Source organism: Salmo trutta, chromosome 3 (assembly GCF_901001165.1).
Source record: "Salmo trutta chromosome 3, fSalTru1.1, whole genome shotgun sequence".
Lineage (NCBI taxonomy): Eukaryota > Metazoa > Chordata > Actinopteri > Salmoniformes > Salmonidae > Salmo > Salmo trutta.
This window is the reverse complement of record NC_042959.1, coordinates 62,477,892-62,495,038: the sequence shown is the minus strand read 5'-3', so window position 1 is coordinate 62,495,038 and position 17,147 is coordinate 62,477,892. Positions and strand designations below refer to the sequence as shown.

General features: G+C 43.1%; 1 protein-coding gene across 2 annotated transcripts; it reads left to right on the top strand.

The window, feature by feature from the left end:
- The first annotated feature begins 6,059 nt into the window (after nt 1–6,059).
- Nucleotides 6,060–16,729, top strand: LOC115165024 (zonadhesin-like). 2 transcript variants are annotated; one of them, XM_029718041.1, is made up of 3 exons: nt 6,060–6,191; nt 16,099–16,305; nt 16,488–16,729. In XM_029718041.1, exons 1-3 carry the CDS (start codon nt 6,108–6,110, stop codon nt 16,590–16,592), a joined length of 396 nt encoding a protein of 131 aa, XP_029573901.1. In that variant the 5' UTR covers nt 6,060–6,107; the 3' UTR covers nt 16,593–16,729. The 2 variants fall into 2 exon arrangements, 1 of the variants encoding a protein (XP_029573901.1); XR_003870046.1 differs by lacking the exons at nt 6,060–6,191; nt 16,488–16,729 and adding an exon at nt 6,311–6,771 and having other exon boundaries at nt 16,099–16,301.
- Nucleotides 16,730–17,147: the final 418 nt, after the last annotated feature.

Genomic DNA, 17,147 nt, shown 5'->3' with positions numbered 1-17,147 from the left:
CGGATTCCTGCCGTAAACCCTGGACCATTGATCATCACAGCTAGCTAGCTGCCACTAAGTGACCCAGCCCCGAAGCTAGCCCTGAGCCAGCCAGGCGCATCTCCGGCTAGCAAATGTAATTACCACAACTACAATACCTCTTTCGCCATGTGGCCCGGTCCCTTCGTCGACACGACACCCCGCCGTACCACCACGACTGGTCCGCAGACATAATTCCATCAGCTGTGCCTTCAACCGGCCTTTGCCGGACGTCGAAGCAGATGCTTCTACTTACCCCGGACTGCTAACTTTAAACGCCGTGTCTCCCGCGTGCTAGTGTAGCAATGACTACCCCGCGGCTTCCCTGTTCCATCTATTGCTGTACACTGGACCCTATGATCACTTGGCTACATAGCTGATGCCTGCTGGACTGTTCATTTATCACGGTACTCCACTTTGTTTACCTTTGTTTATCTGTCGGCCCTAGCCCCGAACTCAGGCCCTGTGTGTAGTTAACCAACCCTCTCTGCACATTCATCGCCATTTTACCTGTTGTTGTTGTCTTAGCTGATTAGCTGTTGTTGTCTTACCCGTTGTTGTCTTAGCTAGCTCTCCCAATCAACACCTGTGATTGCTTTATGCCTCGCTTTATGTCTCTCTCAAATGTCAATATACCTTGTATACTGTTGTTTAGGATAATTATAATTGTTTTAGTTTACTGCGGAGCCCCTAGTCCCACTGTAAATGCCTTAGATACCTCCTTTGTCCCACCTCCCACACATGCGGTAAACCACCTCCCCCAGCATAACCAGCGTGTCCAGAGATGCAACCTCTCTTATCATCACTCAGTGCCTGGGCTTACCTCCACCGTACCCGCACGCCACCATACCCCTGTCTGCACATTATGCCCTGAATCTATTCTACCACGCACAGAAATGTGCTCATTTTATTCTCTGTCCCCAACGCACTAGACAACCAGTTTTGCTAGTCTTTAGCCATACCCTCATCCTACTCCTCCTCTGTTCCTTGGGTGATGTGGAGGCTAACCCAGGCCCTGCGTGTCCCCAGGCACTCTCATTTGTTGACTTCTGTAATCGAAAAAGCCTTAGTTTCATGCATGTTAACATCAGAAGCCTCCTCCCTAAGTTTGTTTTACTCACAGCTTTAGCACACTCCGCCAACCCTGATGTCCTTGCCGTGTTTGAATCCTGTCTTAGGAAGGCCACCAAAAATTCGGAGATTTCCATACCAAACTACAACATTTTCCGTCAAGATAGAACTGCCAAAGGGGGAGGAGTTGCAATCTACTGCAGAGATAGCTTGCAAAGTTCTGTCATACTTTCCAGGTCTATGCCGAAACAGTTTGAGCTTCTAATTAAAAAAATCAATCTCTCCAGAAATAAGTCTCTCACTGTTGCAGCCTGTTATAGACCCCCTCAGCTCCCAGCTGTGCCCTGGACACCATATGTGAATTGATTGCCCCCCATCTATCTTCAGAGATCGTTCTGTTAGGTGACCTAAACTGGGATATGCTTACACCCCAGCAGTACTACAATCTAAGCAAGATGCCCTAAATCTCACACAAACTTTCAAGGAAACCACCAGGTACAGCCCTAAATCCGTAAACATGGGCACACTCATAGATATTATCCTGACCAACTTGCCCTCCAAATACACCTCAATCAGGCTCTCAGCCATCACTGCCTCATTGCCTGCATCCGCTATGGGTCCGTGGTCAAACGACCACACCTCATCACTGTCAAACGCTCCCTAAAACACTTCTGCAAGCAGGCCTTTCTAATCGACCTGGTCCGGGTATCCTGGAAGGATATTGACCTCATCCCGTCCGTCGAGGATGCCTGGTCGTTCTTTAAAAGTAATTTCCTCACCATCCTAAATAAGCATGGCCCTTTCAAAAAATGTTGAACTAAGAACAGATATAGCCCTTGGTTCACTCCAGACCTGACTGCCCTCGACTAGCACAAAAACATCCTGTGGCGGACTGCAATAGCATCGAATAGTCCCCGCGATATGCAACTGTTCAGGGAAGTCAGGAACCAATACACACAGTCAGTCAGGAAAGCAAAGGCTAGCTTTTCAAACAGAAATGTGCATCCTGTAGCTCTAACTCCAAAAAGTTTTGGGACACATTAAAGTCCATGGAGAACAAGCTGCCCACTGCACTGAGGCTAGGCAACACGGTCACCACTGATAAATCCATGATAACCGAAAATGTCAATAAGCATTTCTCTACGGCTGGCCATGCTTTCCTCCTGGCTACCCCAACCCCGGCCAACAGCTCCGCAGCCCCCGCAGCTACTTGCCCGAGCCTCCCCAGCTTCTCCTTCACCCAAATCCAGATCGCAGATGTTCTGAAAGAGCTGCAACACCTGGACCTGTACAAATCAGCTGGGCCAGACAATCTGGACCCTCTCTTTCTAAAATGATCCGCCAAAATTGTTGCAACTCCTATTACTAGCCTGTTCAACCTCTATCGTCTGAGTTCCCCAAAGATTGGAAAGCTGCCACGGTCATCCCCCTCTTCAAAAGGGGAAACACTCTAGACCCAAACTGTTATAGACCTATATCCATCCTGCCCTGCCTTTCTAAAATCTTCGAAAGCCAAGTTAACAAACAGATCACCGACCATTTTGAATCCCACCGTACCTTCTCCACTACGCAATCTGGTTTCCGAGCTGGTCATGGGTGCACCTCAGCCACGCTCAAGGTCCTAAATGATATCATAACCGCCATCGATAAAAGACAGTACTGTGCAGCCGTCTTCATCGACCTGGCCAAGGCTTTTGACTCTGTCAATCACCGCATTCTTATCGGTAGACTCAATAGCCTTGGTTTCTCAAATCACTGCCTCACCTGGTTCACCAACTACTTCTCAGATAGAGTTCAGTGTCTCAAATTGGAAGGCCTGTTGTTCGGACCTTTGGCAATCTCTATGGGGGTGCCACAGGGTTCAATTCTCGGGCTGACTCTTCTCTGTATATATCAATGATGTCGCTCTCTATGCTGGTGATTCTCTGATCCACCTCCATGCAGACGACACCGTTCTGTATACATCTGGCCCTTCTTTGGACACTGTGCTAACAAACCTCCAAACGAGCATCAATGCCATACAACACTCCTTCCGTGGCCTCCAACTGATTATAAAATGCTAGTAAAACTAAAAGCATGCTCTTCAACTGATTGTTGCCTGCACCCGCCCACCCGACTCGCATCACTACTCTGGACGGTTCTGACTTAGAATATGTGGACAACTACGAATACCTAGGTGTCTGGTTAGACTGTAAACTCTCCTTCCAGACTCAAATTAAGCATCTCCAATCCAAAATATAATCTAGAATCGGCTTCCTATTTCGCAACAAAGTCTCCTTCACTCATGCTGCCAAACATACCCTCATAAAACTGACTATCCTACCGATCCTTGACTTCGGCGATGTCATTTACAAAAATAGCCTCCAACACTCTACTCAGCAAATTGGATGTAGTCTCATCGCAGTGCCATCCTTTGTCATCAAAGCCCCATCTACTACCCAACATGCTCTCGTTGGCTGGCCCTCGCTACATATTCGTTGCCAAACCCACTGGCTCCAGGTCATCCAAGTCCTTGCAAGGTAAAGCCCCGCATTATATCAACTCACTGGTCACCATAGCAACACCCACCCGTAGCATGCGCTCCAGCAGGTATATTTCACTGGTCATCCCCAAAGCCAACTCCTGCTTTGGCCGCCTTTCCTTCCAGTTCTCTGCTGCCAATGACTGGAACAATTTTCAAAAATCACTGAAGCTAGAATCTTATATCTCCCTCCCTAACATTAAGCATCAGCTGTCAGAGCAGCTTACCGATCACTGTACCTGTACACAGTCCATCTGTAAATAGCACACACAACTACCTCATCCCCATATTGTCATTGTTTTTGTTGCTATTTTGCACCCCAGTATCTCTACTTGAACATCATCATCATCCATCATCATATATCACTCCAGTGTTAATGCTAAATTGTAATTATTTCACCTCTATGGCCTATTTATTGCCTTTCCTCCCTAATCTTACTACATTTGCACACACTGTACATAGACCTTTTCTATTGTGTTATTGACTGTACGTTTGTTTATCCCATGTGTAACTCTGCTGTTTTGTCACACTGCTTTGCTTTATCTTGGCCAGGTCGTAGTTGTAAATGAGAACTTGTTCTCTTCTCAACTGGCCTACCTGGTTAAATAAAGGTAAAATAAAAAATAACTAAATACCGTTCTTTATCTATTGAAGCCACTAATAGGAGAGAGCGGATTACGACTGACTAACGTCTGCAAATCTGTTGTAAAAACTTAAATACAAAACTCTGAAAACGTATTTGTGTGCGGTTGTTCACTCATTCATACATACATACAGTTGAAGTCGGAAGTTTACATACACTTGAGTTGGAGTTTTTAAATCTCGTTTTTCAACCACTCCACAAAATTCTTGTTAACAAATTATAGTTTTGGCAAGTCGGTTAGGGCATCTACTTTGTGCATGACACAAGTCATTTTTCCAACAATTACAGACGGAATATTTCACTTAAAATTCACTGTATCACAATTCCAGTGGTTCAGAAGTTTACATACACTAAGTTGACTGTGCCTTTAAACAGCTTGGAAAATTCCAGAAAATTATGTCATGCTTTTGAAGCTTCTGTTAGGCTAAATGACATAATTTGAGTCAATTGGAGGTGTACCTGTGGATGTATTTCAATGCCTACCTTCAAACTCAGTGCCTCTTGCTTGACATCATGGGAAAATCTAAAGAAATCAGTCAAGACTTCAGAAAAACAATTGTAGAACTCCACAAGTCTGGATCATCCTTGGGAGCAAATTCCAAATGCCTGAAGGTACCACGTTCATCTGTACAAACAATAGTACTCAAGTATTAACACCATGGGACCACGCAGCTGTCATACCGCTCAGGAAGGAGATGCGTTCTGTCTCCAAGAGATGAACGTACTTTGGTGCAAATCAATCCCAGAACAACAGCAAAGGACCTTGTGAAGATGCTGGAGGAAACAGGTACAAAAGTATCTATATCCACAGTAAAATGAGTCCTATATCGACATAACCTGAAAGGCCGCTCAGCAAGGAAGAAGCCACTGCTCCAAAACCACCATTAAAAAAGGCAGACCAAGGTTTGCAACTGCACATAGGGACAAAGATTGTACTTTTTGGAGAAATGTCCTCTGGTCTGATGAAATAAAAATATAACGGTTTGGCCATAATGACCATCGTTATGTTTAGAGGGAAAAGGGGGAGGCTTGCAAGCCAAAGAACACCATCCCAACCATGAAGCATGGGGGTGGCAGCATCATGTTGTGGAGGTGTTTTGCTGCAGGAGGGACTGGTGCACTTCACAAAATAGATGGCATCATGAGGCAGGAAAATTAGGTGGATATAATGAAGCAACATCTCAAGACATCAGTCAGGAAGTTAAAGCTTGGTTGCAAATGGGTCTTCCAAATGGACAATGACCCCAAGCATACTTCCAAAGTTGTGGCAAAATGGCTTAAGGACAACAAAGTCAAGGTATTGGAGTGGCCATCACAAAGCCCAGATCTAAATCCCATGGAACATTTGTGGGCAGAACTGAAAAAGTGTGTGCGAGCAAGGAGGCCTACAAACCTGACTCAGTTACACCAGCGCTGTCAGGAGGAATGGGCCAAAATTCACCCAATTTATTGTGGGGAGCTTGTGGAAGGCTACCTGGAACGTTTGACCCAAGTTAAACAATTTAAAAGCAATCCTACCAAATACTAATTGAGTGTATGTAAACTACCGACCCACTGATGAAGGAAATAAAAGCTGAAATAAATCATTCTCTCTACTTTTATTCTGACATTTCACATTCTTAAAATAAAGTGGTGATCCTAACTGACCTAAAACAGGGATTTTTACCGAGATTAAATGTCAGGAATTATGAAAAACGTAGTTTAAATATATTTGGCTAAGGTGTATGTAAACTTCCGACTACAACTGTACCTTCGAAGGGCACCGGTTTGGCTACCAGGGGACTTGTGTGTACCAGCTGGTGGCGCTGTGCACCCAGAATCCGGGCCTGTTGCCGTTCAAGGTGACGATGTAGAATGACCACGGCGGGAGCAAGACCGTGGCCTACACTAAGATTGTCATCTTCACCATCAGCAGGGACTACCCCCTTCAAGGTACTGGTGAGTGTTTCTGTATAGCAGCCTTAAAGTATGGGTCGCGGACCTGTTAATGGTGGGGATCGTGTCAGAGTAAATGTATAATTATTTAATTACTTCATTTGGCCAAGAGCAACTGCGGTCTCTGTTCGGTGCGCTCTCTGCTTAGCAGCGGTGTCTGCTCAGTTTGACAGTTGCGCGAGAAGGAGATGCCCGTGTACTTCGCGGTTTACCAGATATTTTTTCTGGAGTTTTCTTGAAGATCACTCCGCGACACACGCTGCAGCGCTGTCGTTCAACAGCAGATGATGCGCTGTAAGCAACTGATTTGTCATTCCCACTCGCCAAATGGACTCATGCTCGAAACAAATTGACTGAGCTCAACTGTCATGAAAAGCCAAAACACCGATGAGTTTCTCTCTTTCATACAAACTATGAGAATTAACGAGGACCTCCCTCAAAGTGTTTTGTGCGGAGAAGTGCTTAGTAATAAGTCAATCAAAACTAACAAATTCATATAACGACACGTCCTGACCATACATCCACAGTATGACGGTATACCCAGGGAATTCTTTCAGAACAGGACCGAATTCTCCAGGAAACAGTAAGTCAGCTAGCATGACGTTGCTGTCATTTTATAAAAGTAGATAAGCAGAAATAAGGGAGTACTATATCTCATAGTAGTAAATGTGAGTTTCTCTTTGAAACAATCCTCTGGCCTTGTATACAGCTAATAGCTAACGTTAGCTAGCTACTGATAGTGCAACCCTAAGTAACAGTACAGATGAAGATGGAAAATGATCAGGTCTACTGTAGAATTTCTTGTTGAAAACAAGTCTGTTGGAACCGTTGCTGTTAAAATACAAGTCATTTTTATTCTGAACTGGAATAAACTGTTTGAAGCAAGATACTTTTTGAGGCAAACACACACAGTATATTCCAGTTCAGAATAAAAATTTATCATATGACCTACTGGACTCAAACAAGGTTCAGAATGTCCACTAACTACCCTTCTATATTTTTACTTAATATAATACATCAATAAAATCAATTTTGCCTCAAATAAATAATGAAACATGTTCAATTTGGTTTAAATAATGCAAAAATAAAGTGTTGGAGAAGAAAGTAAAAGTGCAATATGTGCCATGTAAAAAAGCTAACCTTTAAGTTCCTTGCTCAGAACATGAGAACATATGAAAGCGAGTGGTTCCTTTTAACATGAGTCTTCAATATTCCCAGGTAATAAGTTTTAGGTTGTAGTTATTATAGGAATTATAGGACTATTTCTCTCTGTACCATTTTGTATTTCATATACCTTTGACTATTGGATGTTCTTATAGGCACTTTAGTATTGCCAGTGTAACAGTATAGCTTCCGTCCCTCTCCTCGCCCCTACCCGGGCACGAACCAGGAACACATCGATAACAGCCACCCTCGAAGCATCATTACCCATCGCTCCACAAAAGCAGCGGCCCTTGCAGAGCAAGGGGAACAACTACTCCAAGTCTCAGAGCGAGTGACGTCACCGATTGAAACGCTATTAGCGCACCCCGCTAACTAGATAGCCATTTCACATCGGTTACACCAGCCTAATCTCGGGAGTTGATAGGCTTGAAGTCATAAACAGCTCAATGCTTGAAGCAGAGCGAAGAGCTGCTGGCAAATGCATAAAAGTGCTGTTTGAATGAATGCTTACGAGCCTGCTGCTGCCTACCATCGCTCAGTCAGACTGCTCTATGAAATATCAAATCATAGACTTAATTATAACATAATAATACACAGAAATACGAGCAGTTGGTCATTAATATTGTCGAATCCGGAAACTATCATTTCGAAAACAAAACGTTTATTCTTTCAGTGAAATACGGAACCGTTCCGTATTCGGGTGGCATCCCTAAGCCTAAATATTGCTGTTACATTGTACAACCTTCAATGTTATGTCATAATTATGTACAATTCTGGCAAATTAATTATGGTTTTTGTTAGGAATAAATGGACTTCACACAGTTCGCAACGAGCCAGGCGGCCCAAACTGCTGCATATATCCTGACTGCTTGCACGGAACGCAAGAGAAGTGACACAATTTCCCTAATTATAAGAAATTCATGTTAGCAGGCAATATTAACTAAATCTGCAGGTTTAAAAATATATACCTGTGTATTGATTTTAAAGAAAGGCATTGATGTTTATGGTTAGGTTTGGTGCAACGACAGTGCTAAATCATCACATGTTTGGCGAAGTTGGCTGTGATTCGATGAGAAATTAACAGGCACCGCATCGATTTTATGCAACTCAGGACACGCTAGATAAACTAGTAATATCATCAATCATCTGTAGTTAACTAGTGATTATGTTAAGATTGATTGTTTTTTATAAGATAAGTTTAATGCTAGCTAGCAACTTACCTTGGCTTCTTGCTGCCCTCGCGTAACAGGTAGTCAGCCTGCCACGCAGGCTCCTCGTGGAGTGCAATGTAAGGTTAGAGCGTTGGACTAGTAACCGGAAGGTTGCAAAAACGAATCCCCGAGCTGAGAAGGTAAAAATCTGTCGTTCTGCCCCTGAACAAGGCAGTTAACCCACCGTTCCTAGGCCGTCATTGAAAATAAGAATGTGTTCTTAACTGACTTGCCTAGTTAAATAAAGGTGTAAAAAAAAAAAATTTTTTAAACGGCCAAATCGGTGTCCAAAAATACCGATTTCAGATTGTTATGAAAACTTGAAATCGGACTTAATTAATCGGCCATTCCGATTAATCGGGCGACCTCTAGTCTCAATGCTGAGCATGACCTCAATGTTGCACTGTCAAAAACTGAGCCCAGAATAGACATGCTTGCTGAAAACTTCAACCAGCCGTACACCTCTCCTTAGGAACCGAGGTAAAGACAGTTTCAGGTTGGATATTCGACAGATATTCGCCTGTAGTTTTCCTTACCTCCACCAACAGCAGTTAGGGACCGTCAACATAGTGACAAATCAAATTTGAAACATTTCAATAGCTATTTAACCATTACTCCTAAAACTTTCAAAACTGGTTCTAGCTAACCCGATGGTACGCACTATTTTAAATTATTTATTTACATTTTTGAATTTCAATAGCTCATTAATCATATGACCTACTGGACTCAAACAAGGTTCAGAATGTCAACTAACTACCCTTCTATATTGCACACCCTTTAGTTTGTCAATTTTCATCTCACACATTTTTACATGAATTTTTCAAAATTTAAAATTTTAATAGGTCCTTGGTCATGTGACCTAGTGACCTCAAACAAGGTTCAGAATGTCCACTGAATATGCATTCATATCACACACTCTGATGTTTGTCTAATTTCATCTCATGCTATTAGACTTAAATCTGTAAGCTTTACAGGCCATCTACACCAAAAAATTAAATAGTTTTTTACCTAATTGTCACATTAAAACTAACCATTCATTATTGAAAATATAACTATCAAACCTGCATTACAAATACCCCGCAGCTGAAGGTGTCCTGCTGCATGGTGTGACTTATTTCCCCTCCTTTCCACTTTATGTCCACCCAGTCGTTTTTTTCATGGCAGGATCTTCTCATTTTGGAGTTCTCTCTTTTTTATGTAAACATAATGGAATTCTGATTAGTTATAGGCAAATGAATTCACAGGCCAAATGTGTATGCTGTTTTCCTTATCACTATAACCTATTGGTAATTTAGTAGTAGAGGTAATTTCCTTTATGCCTCCTTCTACACACAGCCTAAATTATAGGCATGGTACCATTTACAGGACAATAATAAAAGTAGCATATAGGATCCAACCCTATCACAGAGTGAATAAATGTAGAGCGTTTGTAGACTTTAAGAAAAAAATATTAAGTGACAGTTTCATCAGTACGTGCTTAAAGAAAGTTATATCACAGATGACAGTGCCCATCAAATCTATGACAATAGAGAATGAATTGTAAGCGCCAAAGTGTGTTTGTCAAAATAATATCTGAAAATGTCAGTTGAACATAATACTTCTATTTGCAATAGCAATTTATGATATATGCAGTTGAGGAATATTCCATGTACCAACACTACATGTAGGACGGACATAAGACATTCCCACATATAGTATTTAAAAAATATATATATATTTTTTATTTCACCTTTTATTTAACCAGGTAAGCCAGTTGACAACAAGTTCTCATTTACAACTGTGACCTGGCCAAGATTAAGCAAAGCAGTGTGACACAAACAACAACACAGAGTTACAAATGGAATAAACAAACGTACAGTCAATTAACACAATAGAAAAGTCTATATACAGTGTGTGCAAATTTTATTTATTTTTATTTCACCTTTATTTAACCAGGTAGGCAAGTTGAGAACAAGTTCTCATTTACAATTGCGACCTGGCCAAGATAAAGCAAAGCAGTTCGACAACATACAACACAGAGTTACACATGGAGTAAAACAAACTCTAGTCTATATACAATGTGAGCAAATGAGGTGAGATAAGGAAGGTAAAGGCAAAAAAGGCCATGGTGGCAAAGTAAATACAATAAAGCAAACAAAACACTGGAATGGTAGATTTGTAGTAGAAGAAAGTGCAAAGTAGAAATAAATAATGGGGTGCAAAGGAGCAAAATAAATAAATACAGTAGGGGAAGGGGTAGTTGTTTGGGCTAAATTATAGATGGGCTATGTACAGGTGCAGTGATCTGTGAGCTGCTCTGACAGCTGGTGCTTAAAGCTAGTGAGGGAGATAAGTGTTTCCAGTTTCAGAGATTTTTGTAGTTCGTTCCAGTCATTGGCAGCAGAGAACTGGAAGGAGAGACGGCCAATGGAGGAATTGGCTTTGGGGGTGACCAGAGAGATATACCTGCTGGAGCGCGTGCTACAGGTGGGTGCTGCTATGGTGACCAGTGAGCGGAGATAAGGGGGGACTTTACCTAGCAGGGTCTTGTAGATGACCTGGAGCCAGTGGGTTTGGCGACGATTATGAAGAGAAGGCCAGCCAACGAGAGCGTACAGGTCGCAGTGGTGGGTAGTATATGGGGCTTTGGTGACAAAACGGATGGCTCTGTGATAGACTGCATCCAGTTTGTTGAGTAGGGTATTGGAGGCTATTTTGTAAATGACATCACCGAAGTCGAGGATCGGTAGGATGGTCCGTTTTACGAGGGTATGTTTGGCAGCATGAGTGAAGGATGCTTTGTTGGATTGGAGATGTTTGATGTGAGTCTGGAAGGAGAGTTCACAGTCTAACCAGACACCTAGGTATTTGTAGTTGTCCACATATTCTAAGTCAGAACCGTCCAGAGTAGTGATGCTGGACAGGCGGGCAGGTGCAGGCAGCGATCGGTTGAAGAGCATGCATTTAGTTTACTTGTATTTAGGAGCAGTTGGAGGCCACGGAAGGAGAGTTGTATGGCATTGAAGCTCGTCTGGAGGGTTGTTAACACAGTGTCCAAAGAAGGGCCAGATGTATACAGAATGGTGTTGTTTGTGTAGAGGTGGATCAGAGACTCACCAGCATCAAGAGCGACATCACTGATGTATACAGAGAAAAGAGTTGGCCCAAGAATTGAACCCTGTGGCACCCCCATAGAGACTGCCAGAGGTCCGGACAACAGGCCCTCCGATTTGACACACTGAACTCTATCAGAGAAGTATTGAGTCTGCCGATGAGGATGTGGTGATTGACAGAGTCGAAAGCTTTGGCCAGGTCAATGAATACGGCAGCACAGTATTGTTTCTTATCGATGGTGGTTACGATATAATTTAGGACCTTGAGCGTGGTTGAGGTGCACCCATGACCAGCTCTGAAACCAGATTGCATTGCGGAGAAGGTGCGGTGGGATTCGTAATGGTCGGTAATCTGTTTGTTGACTTGGCTTTCGAAGACCTTAGAAAGGCAGGGTAGGATAGATATAGGTATGTAGCAATTTGGGTCAAGAGTGTCCCCTCCATTGAAGAGGGGATGACAGCAGCTGCTTTCCAATCTATGGGAATCTCAGACGACACGAAAGAGAGGTTGAACAGGCTAGTAATAGGGGTTGCAATAATTTCGGCAGATAATTTTAGAAAGGGTCCAGATTGTCTAGCCCGGCTGATTTGTAGGGGTCCAGATTTTGCAGCTCTTTCAGAACATCAGCTGAATGGATTTGAGAGAAGGAGAAATGGGGAAGGCTTGGGCGAGTAGCTGTGGGGGGTGCAGTGCTGTTGACTGCAGTAGGGGTAGCCAGGTGGAAAGCATGGCCAGCCATAGAAAAATGCTTATTGAAATTCTCAATTATAGTGGGTTTATCGGTGGTGACAGAGTTTCCTATCCTCAGTGCAGTGGGTAGCTGGGAGGAGGTGTTCTTATTCTCCATGGACTTTACAATGTCCCAGAACTTTTTTGAATTTGTGTTGCAGGAAGCAAATTTGTGCTTGAAAAAGCTAGCCTTGGCTTTTCTAACTGCCTGTGTATATTGGTTTCTAACTTCCCTGAAAAGTTGCATATCACGGGGGCTGTTCGATGCTAATGCAGAACGCCACAGGATGTTTTTGTGTTGGTTAAGGGCAGTCAGGTCTGGGGATCTCTGGATTTATTTATATAGAATGTGAATCAACTCCCATAGTACTGTAAAGACAAGCATCAAAGTAATTCCAATGTTTTTGCAAAGTCTTCTCAACGTCTTGGTTCCAACGCCTCTCATCTGTTCCTGGTTCTAAATTTCTTGAATGGGGTACGCTTATTTAAGATGGCGAGGAAGGCATTTAAAAAAAAAAAGAACAAGGCATCATCTACTGACGGGATGAGGTCAATATCCTTCCAGGATACCAGGGCCAGGTCGATTAGAAAGGCTTGCTCGCTGAAATGTTTCAGGGAGCGTTTGACAGTGATGAGTGGAGGTCGTTTGACCGCTGACCCATTACGGATGCAGGCAATGAGGCAGTGATCGCTGAGATCTTGGTTGAAAACAGCAGAGGTGTATTTAGAGGGCAAGTTCGTTAGGATGATATCTAGTGTTTAAGGCTTGAAGTAAGATTAGGGAGGTAAGGCAATAAATAGGCCGTAGTGGGGAAATAATTACAATTTCGCAAATAAACACTGGAGTGATAGATGTGCAGAAGATTAATGTGCAAGTAGAGATACTGGGGTGCAAAGAAAATAAAAAATATAAATAACAATATGGGGATGAGGTAGTTGGATGGGCTATGTACAGGTGCAATGATCTGTAAGCTGCTCTGATAGCTGATGCTTAAATATAGTGAGGAATATATGAGTCTCCAGCTTCAGTGATTTTTGCAATTCATTCCAATCATTGGCAGCAGAGAACTGGAAGGAAAGGCAGCCAAATGAGGAATTGGCTTTGGGGGTGACGAGTGAAATATACCTGCTGGAGCATGTGCTATGGGTGGGTGTTGCTATGGTGACCAGTGAGCTGAGAGAAGGCAGGGCTTTACCTAACAAGGACTTATAGATGACCTGGAGCCAGTGGGTTTGGCGACGAGTATGAAGCGAGGGCCAGCCAATGAGAGCATACAGGCCGCAGTGGTGGGTAGTATATGGGGCTTTGGTGACAAAACATGTGGCACTGTGATAGACCGCATCCAATTTGCTGAGTAGAGTGTTGGAGGATATTTTGTAAATGACATTGCCAAAGTCAAGGATCGGTAGGATAGTCAGTTTTACCAGGGTATGTTTGGCAGCATGAGTGAAGGATGCTTTGTTGCGAAATAGGAAGCCGATTCTAGATTATATTTTGGATTGGAGATGCTTAATGTGAGTCTGAGGGAGAAGGTGAGTTTACAGTCTAACCAGACACCTAGGTATTTGTAGTTGTTCATATATTCTAAGTCAGAACCGTCCAGAGTAGTGATGCTAGGCAGGCGGGCGGGCAGGTGCGAGCAGCAATGGGTTGAAGAGCATGCATTTAGTTTTACTTGCATTTAACCTCTCTCGGGGAGGTGGGACGCTAGCGTTTATTTTGGATGAAAAAAGGCACTTCACAAAGAAAAACAAACAACAGCCAAACAATCCTGTCAGGTATCCTAACACACTAAACAGAAATTAACCACCCACAAAACCCAAAGGAAAACAGGCTACCCAAGTATGACTCCCAATCAGCGACAACAATGTACAGCTGTCCCTGATTGAGAGCCATACCAGGCCAAAACAAAGAAATACAAAAACATAGAAAAAAGGACATAGAATGCCCACCCCAACTCATGCCCTGACCAACGAAAATGGAGACATAAAAGGATCTCTAAGGTCAGGGTGTGACACATGAGGCCTACCTGTGCGCCTTCCTTTAAGCACCTCTGTTTGAACACCCTGTCCTTGTTCCATACCACATACAGCCATTTGCGGATCTTTTCAGTGTCCATGTGAAAGATGGTTATTGCGAGGCTGGAACATTTTGTTAACTTAAAAAAATATATATGTAACACCCATGTAAAATGAAGGTCTGCAAGCTTACACTTAAATTTAGAAAAATGAATGTAAAATCATGTGAGATGAAAATGGGCAAACTAAGGGTGTGCAATGTGTAGGCCCACTGAGTGGACATTCTGAACCTTGTTTGAAGTCATTAGGTCACATGACCAAGGTGCTATTGACATTCTACATTTTGAAAAATTCATGTAAAATCATGTGAGATGAAAATGGACAAACTAAAAGGGGTGCAATATAGAAGGATAGTCAGTGGACATTCTGAACCTTGTTTGAGTCAAGTAGGTCACATGACCAAGGAGCTATTGAAATTCGAATGTAAAAAAAGTTTGTACTTTGTACTAACTAATTCAACTAGGAATACAAAATGCTGCTCACATTTCCACATGTGTATTAGATTTGGAAAGTGAATTAATGTCCAAATCGTGAAAATAAGACCTGTGCAATGTTGTGTGCAATTTTTCCAACATTATGACACTTATTTGGAGTCTGTGGCTCAAGTGGTTTGAAAGCTATTGAAGTTTGAAAGCGCGAAAATCCAACTTGAATCTGTCTTTACCTCGGTTCATTAGGACTGTGTTTTTGTTTTCCAGTCTACATCCGTGTGATTTAAAAAAAATATATGTATATATTTTTAATTGAACCTTTTTTATCTAGGCAAGTCAGTTAAGAACAAATCATTATTTACAATGACGGCCTACCCCAGCCAAACCTGGACGACGCTGGGATAATTGTGCACCGCCCTATGGGACTCCCAATCACGTCCAGATGTGATACAGCCTGGATCAATCCGTTTATTCCAGTTCAGAAAAAAAGATGACTTCTATTTTAACATCAACAGCTCCAACCTAGACTTTCTTTTGACAATAATTTGTACAGTAGGTCTGATAATGTTTCATCATCTATACTGTTACTTAGGGTTGCACTATCAAAAAGCCTGCGTGTCTGTTCTGTTTGTGTGATGTGATCAATCCGTTTGTTCCAGTTCAGAATGAAAAATTATTTATTGAATTAACAGCAACAGTTCCAACCTAGACAGATGTAAGAGTTAATGTGGGGAAATAAACATGACTAGCTATTTCATTATTTGTTTTTGTCTATATTGCATATGTTTTAGGCGTAAGGGCAATGAAATGTACCAATATGTACGTATACTTGCATATATTCCTAAGCTTGGGTCCCAGGAAAACACAGAATTTCTCATTTGGGTCCCAGGCTGAAAAAGTTTAAGAACCCCTGCTGTATAGGGACAGAATGTATGGGGGGTTGTATATTTACAGGAATTTATAATTATGTTAGTTAGTGTTAAATACCAAGAGTCTTAAAATACTAAGTGGTGGTTTATTTTCCCCCACGTGTTAAATTCTACCACACATGGTGCTGTTACAGCTGTTTAAGCATTCAAGTCCTTAATCCTTGCGGATTTAATGAAATTAACATTTAATTGGGAATTACTCTGGATTAGTGAACAATGGAAAAATATTAAATCTATAGGCTCCCATATAATTCTCCTTTCTCTTTCGTCTCAGTTGGATGGACAGCTTGTGTCCCTGCCCCTGGGCCTGAACAGTCAGCTGATGGTGTTCTGCAGTGGCCAAAGGGCGGTGGTGAAGACTGCTGTGGGCATCACGCTGACCTTTGACTGGCACAGCACGGTGCACGTCAAACTCCCCAGCCCCTACCAGGGGGCAGTCTGCGGCCTGTGTGGCAACTACAACGCCATGCCCCAGGACGACCTCACTATGCGGGACAGTAGTCATCCCGCGCCTGATGCCACCTGGCTGGGTGAGAGCTGGCGGGTGGCCCTTGTGCCTGGCTGCTCCTCTGGATGCCAGGGGACATAATGCCAGTCCTGCTCTGACGCAGAGAAGAACATGTACAGCTCCCGCTGTGGCATCATAGCAGACAAGGCCGGCCCCTTCAAAGAGTGCCATGGCGACGTGAACCCTGCGCCGTACCTGGAGGACAGTTTTCGAGGCCTGTTATAATCATGATTACCAAGGGTCGGTGCACGACGCGGTAGCAGCCTACGTCGCTGCCTTTCAGAGCAAAGGGGTGACCGTCCATTCCTGAAGGAGCGAGTGCTCTCTTTAAGAGTGTGCTCCTAATCTCAGCTCGTTACCTGTATAAAAGACACCTGGGAGCCAGAAATCTTTCTGATTGAGAGGGGGTCAAATACTTATTTCCCTCATTAAAATGCAAATCAATTTATAACATTTTTGACATGCGTTTTTCTGGATATTTTTGTTGTTATTCTGTCTCTCACTGTTCAGATAAACCTACCATTAAAATTACAGACTGATCCTTTCTTTGTCAGTGGGCAAACGTACAAAATCAGCAGGGGATCAAATACTTTTTTCCCTCACTGTATAGCCTCTGTGCCCCAGGCTGCCTTGCCACTTGTGTAAGCCTCTCCACATGTCACCAGTCCTGTTCTGAGGGCTGCCAGTGTGACAAAGGCTACCTGCTGAGTGGTGACGCCTGCGTACCCGTGGCCCAGTGCGGCTGCTCTTACGGGGGGCACTACTACAGGAAGAGGGAGACCTTCTACCCCCAGGGTCTGAAACAGTGTACCTGT